This window comes from Dermacentor andersoni, chromosome 3, assembly GCF_023375885.2.
Source record: "Dermacentor andersoni chromosome 3, qqDerAnde1_hic_scaffold, whole genome shotgun sequence".
Taxonomy (NCBI): domain Eukaryota; kingdom Metazoa; phylum Arthropoda; class Arachnida; order Ixodida; family Ixodidae; genus Dermacentor; species Dermacentor andersoni.
This window is the reverse complement of record NC_092816.1, coordinates 78,640,369-78,645,249: the sequence shown is the minus strand read 5'-3', so window position 1 is coordinate 78,645,249 and position 4,881 is coordinate 78,640,369. Positions and strand designations below refer to the sequence as shown.

At 45.6% G+C, this 4,881-nt stretch overlaps 1 protein-coding gene across 1 annotated transcript in view; it reads right to left on the bottom strand.

Moving 5' to 3' along the window:
* Positions 1–2,612: 2,612 nt before the first annotated feature.
* LOC126544466 (tectonic-like complex member MKS1) overlaps positions 2,613–4,881 on the bottom strand; it is a gene marked incomplete at its 5' end in the record, with an annotated part of 32,342 nt that continues 30,073 nt past the window's right edge. Inside the window, one exon of the mRNA XM_050191798.3 lies at positions 2,613–3,934. Within this exon, the coding sequence (XP_050047755.3) occupies positions 3,826–3,934 (109 nt within the window). The remainder of the gene's footprint in view (positions 3,935–4,881) is intronic.

Below are 4,881 nucleotides of genomic sequence, written 5' to 3'. Positions count from 1 at the left end.
TGAGAGCTCTCGGTGTGTTACTGCATGTATGTATGTAGTGGATCGCAAGTTATTGTCTCAGCTTCGACCTGAAGTGCGCTTTGCTTGAGCAGGACAAAAACATGTTTGAATCAGAGTCCAGGAATCGTTAGCAGTAATACCCATTTTACGTGTCCTCATATTGAAACACAGAGACGAAAATACTTCCGTGAGTTGCACAATTTACACATACTGCTGGACCCAATTTTAATTCCAGAAGAGGATCCACTTGTGCCCCTGACTGATGTGCTCCTCTGTAGAACAATGCAGCTTTTGCTGTTGATTTTTCAACACCCTATGGCTGGTGCAGAATAGCTCAAGTCGCTCTTGCCCCATCAAATCCAACTTAACTAACACTATTTAATTTTGTGCTATTTTATTCATTTCGACTAACCCAAGACCTGAAATTGCTTAAAAACTGGTTTTTGGAATGCTGTACATTTGGAGCACTTTCATATACAGTCAAGCCTAAATTGGTAAGCCTCAGTTTGGTGAAATTGGTGATGTACCTAAATTGTTTTGCTTCCCTGCAATGTTCCTATTTAAGGCCGCAGACTTAATTTGGCCAAGTCATTTTGTCTGTTGCAGTCTTGTTTTACTGAAGCCTGCTAACATTGTGCACATGTGTCTGCAGCTTTCATGAGGATGCATGAGGAAGCAGCATACAAGATGCTTTCCTGTTTCACAAGTCAACGAACATTTCGGTGCAAAAAAGAATGCTGCTGTTTCATTCATGTGGCTGATGCCAGTACCCTCGTATGCACAACAATGTGAAAAACCATGTATAGTATAAACCTTTTTGTGTATACACCTTCAAGAGCAAAAAGAAGTATGACAGTCCTTTGCAGCTGTTGGCCCAAGATGGTTTCATGAACTCAACGACACATTTTCTTTTCACATATACATCAAGCGACTTTAATGACATTCGACAGTTCGTCGATTTCTTTTCCTACATTTTAAGCCATTCTACTAGTGTTAGCGGAATAGGAAAACTGTGTTCTATGTAGTACAGTGGAACACCTGCAGGACATCAAAACAAAAAATTGCAGCATCCAAGAGGAAAGCTGGTTGAAGCATGAGCAGTGAGCCACTTTCTACATTTGAAGGTCCACAATGCTAAGGAGACTCATGCCGAGCTAGTGACAGTATATGGTCACAATGCCCCAGCTTACGACACTGTTGTGAAATTATGACAACAATTTCAATGCCGTCCAACAAGCCTGTACGACGAAGACCGCTGCTCGATAATGAATCACAAATCTATGTGGAAGTAGGGGCTCTAGTGCTTCCTGATTGGCGGGTAACTTTTGAACAAATAGTGTAGCGGGTTAACGTGAGTGTAGGCCACGGAGTAAGACATATAGGAGGTGAAACTCCCGTCAGCGCGAGCGAGCGCGGGCGACCAGATAAAGTCACAATTCTTGCATGCGCCGACGCTACCCTATGCAGTGGCGGCACCATGCGGCGCGTCGTAGAAGCCGCAGCGGAAAAAAAAAAACAGCAGCGCCCGGCAGGCGGCTCGGCGGCTCCGGCAGCTCCGGCGCTCACTCCGGCGGCGCCCGCCCAAAGCAGACGACAAGCAGACGACACGGGTGTTTGCTTCAGCGGGCACGCCGTAATCGAACTGCGTAGGTGCGCGCACTCAAGAAAACTGTTTTGTTGTGTGCCCATCAAAAAAAGCAACACGTGTGGCAAACTTCCGCTAATCTTCCTCTTATCGCCAAGCAGCTAGCGCAACTAGTTTTCGCGAGTCTTAAAAAAAAGAAAAGGAACGGAAACACATGCACGGCGGCATCCTTCCTAAGCGCACCCCTGTGAGCACTAGAGCGAGAAACAAACGGTCGCCCTTTAAGCAATTAGGAACGAGATACCCATCAGTTTCGCAAGCGCAAAAAGCCGAAAACCGCCCGCCACGGAGCAAGATAGCCCTTTCTACAACCAGAAGCTATGTATCATCTTATAGCTGTCATGGAAAACGCGTTTTATCTTTTACTGTGCTCAAATGGCTACAAGCGGTAAAGAAGCGCGCGAGAGTGCCCTCAGTAGAAGTCAGGCGCGCGCGGCCGAACGGGAGCAACACGCTCGACCGGTTGCCCTGGCAACCGAAACGGCGGTAATTTCTTCCCATGCCGCCAGGTGCCGCCAGCATGAAAATATATCCGCGGGCTTGTGACCTTTTCTGGTCGCCGCAAACAGCGGAGTTTCCACTCCTATATTTCTTGCTCCATGGTGTAGGCTCAGGTTGAACTCCCACCCGGGTCTCATTGCTCAAGTTCTGCTCTTTCATGGAAATGCTGTGAACCTTATGAACGACCTTTGTAAAGCACTGCATCTCAACATCATTGCAACATCATCCCCAACCATCCTCGTAAGAGCACCACAACAGCCAGCAATGAAGCCACTTTTTGACTCCTCATTGAAACGGCAAGGTTGATGTTAGACAGGCAACACCATTGAAACCATAGCAAGAGCCATAAGAGCTTTGAGCCTGTCCATATAAGTACACCATTTACAGAATTCCAAACATTTGGATGTAGTCAGTAGTGCTGGTTGTGCCGTCTTGTGATGCTGAGTTCACTCGGGGCACACTGAACTATTGTTGCAATGACCATCTTTATTCTGCTTAGCTGCTCAAATAAAGACATCGGCAGCAACGTAATCACAAAAGCCATTGCAGTTCCACTGCCTTTTTCTCTCAGCAAGAAGACTCATGTGAGACAAGAAGACACAGGTCAAGACATGACAGCAGGTCTTTGTACACAAACTAGGGGGCAAAAACATGTGAAGAGACAGACACAAGTGTAAGCTTCCAACTGAATTTCATTGGCAGGCTGGGTGAAGTTTATGTACAGGCATGATATGACAGACACCCAGTTTGGTTGCTGTGGAGTGACAAGAATAAGGAACCAAAACCAAGAAGTAGAGTGTAAGTGATGCTGACATGTAGTACGCACTGAACGATCTAGATACACCCAACACGATGGGCTGGTGGGGTCACGGCTATACACAACTGGATCTCCTCTGCTCATCGTGTTGGGTGCATCTAGGTTGTTCAGCGCATGCCACGCATGTTGGCGTCGCTTACACTTGACTTATTTGCATTACGGTTTCTTGTAACTCCACAGTAACCTAACCAGATGTACAGTTGCGTTCAGTATGAGCTGCAACACAGTGCCATCGGTCGAACGGACTCCAAGATTGCATGGCCGCGCCGACCTACAAAAATATGGTTTAATAAATATCACTTATTGGAATACTGTTTCATTCACTAATTTTGTGCATGTTGGCGCTGCCACTCGGCTCCTTCGACCACGGGCATTGTCTTGCAGCTCGTACTGAACGCAATGTTAGTTCATATTGTGTCTGCAAATAAACTTCACTCGGCCTACCAATAAAATTCAATTGGAATGACAGGAGTCAGAGTGTGCAAAACAGTTAACAGCAGGACAGACACAACTGCACAAATGATAACAACAACGAATGCAGCATGAATACACTCGTCACAAGAAATTGCCAAATCTGAATTCCATAAAGCGCATTACGCTATAATGTTACACAACAGCGTTATGCTTTAATTCGGTTCCCTAGGACAATACTGCTTTGTGCAGTAAGACAGGTCTAACATGTTTTGGTTGAACAAAGCATCACAAGCCATCGCTAACAGCGATACTGCTGCCGTCTATGTTTCCACCATAATGTTAGCACATGTATGAGCAGGCTAAAACTTGATGTTACGAGATTTGTACTAGGAAATGCACTGTGCAGTCATCATTGCTTGCTTCAGGGCAGCACTCCTTCACTTGTTGCTCAGGCCTGGGCCAAGGCTGCGTGCCTGGCACGTGCCGCCAGCATCCTGCTCCTGGCCCGGTGAAAGGATGCCAACACGGCAGTGATGCTTGACTGGCTCACCTGCCGTCTGCACCACATGAGAGGGGAGGCGAGATTATATGTTACATACACCCAAAGCAAAAGGCCGGCAGCACATTCTCGCATTGCGACTGCAGTACGGTGAATTCCAACAGCACTAAGTCTTGCACCTACTTGGATGCATAGATATGTCACACAACCAACCATTTATCCAGGATTCATACATTAGGGACATTATGGAATCATGGGTGAAGAGGCAAGGAGGTCTGCTTATGTTCTTGAGCAAGCAAGAATCATTCATCAGCGCACAACACAAGGGTGATCTTAGGCTGGTGCGAGTGGCATCGGAAAGTGCACTGGCACTGTACGTGTAGAGAACTGCAGGGCATAAAGCACTCATACAGCACTATGAACTGGCTTTCTGTTCTCTCCCCTTCTTTATTTTTTTCTTCTTTGCAGGATGCACTGAGTTTTGCATTATGGTGGAGGAACCTGCATACAAATTATTGCTTCAAAGCTTCATCCTTTTACAACTGCAGTATTGTTTTAATTAGTGTACTATCAATTTATTTAATTGGTCTAGCATTGTGACCTCCTGTAACATCACTTTCAACTGGAACAGGAATGTTTGTGCTGTGTCGCCTACTGCTGTCTCTATCATTTAGGTCATTTTCTCGCTCGCCTGTTAATTATAACCCTCAGTTAGGCGATTTGAGCGTCTAAGAGCTGCCTGCCGATTAGACTTAAATATTTTGTTGAGTGTGCTTTAAAAGGAGGGAAGTTCTTGCAGAAATCATAGCAGATACTGCCTTGTGACAAAGTATGCCTCTAAAGTGCATTATTTTTACTATACACTATAAAAGAACAGTTTACACCCTTTGGAGTGTATCTCTGTTTCAGAACAATAACCATCTGTCTTGCTTGTCTTTCCTTTCTTGGAAACTCCATTTGCTACTTTCCTGTCGAGAATGCTATGCCACCTTGATAACACACATG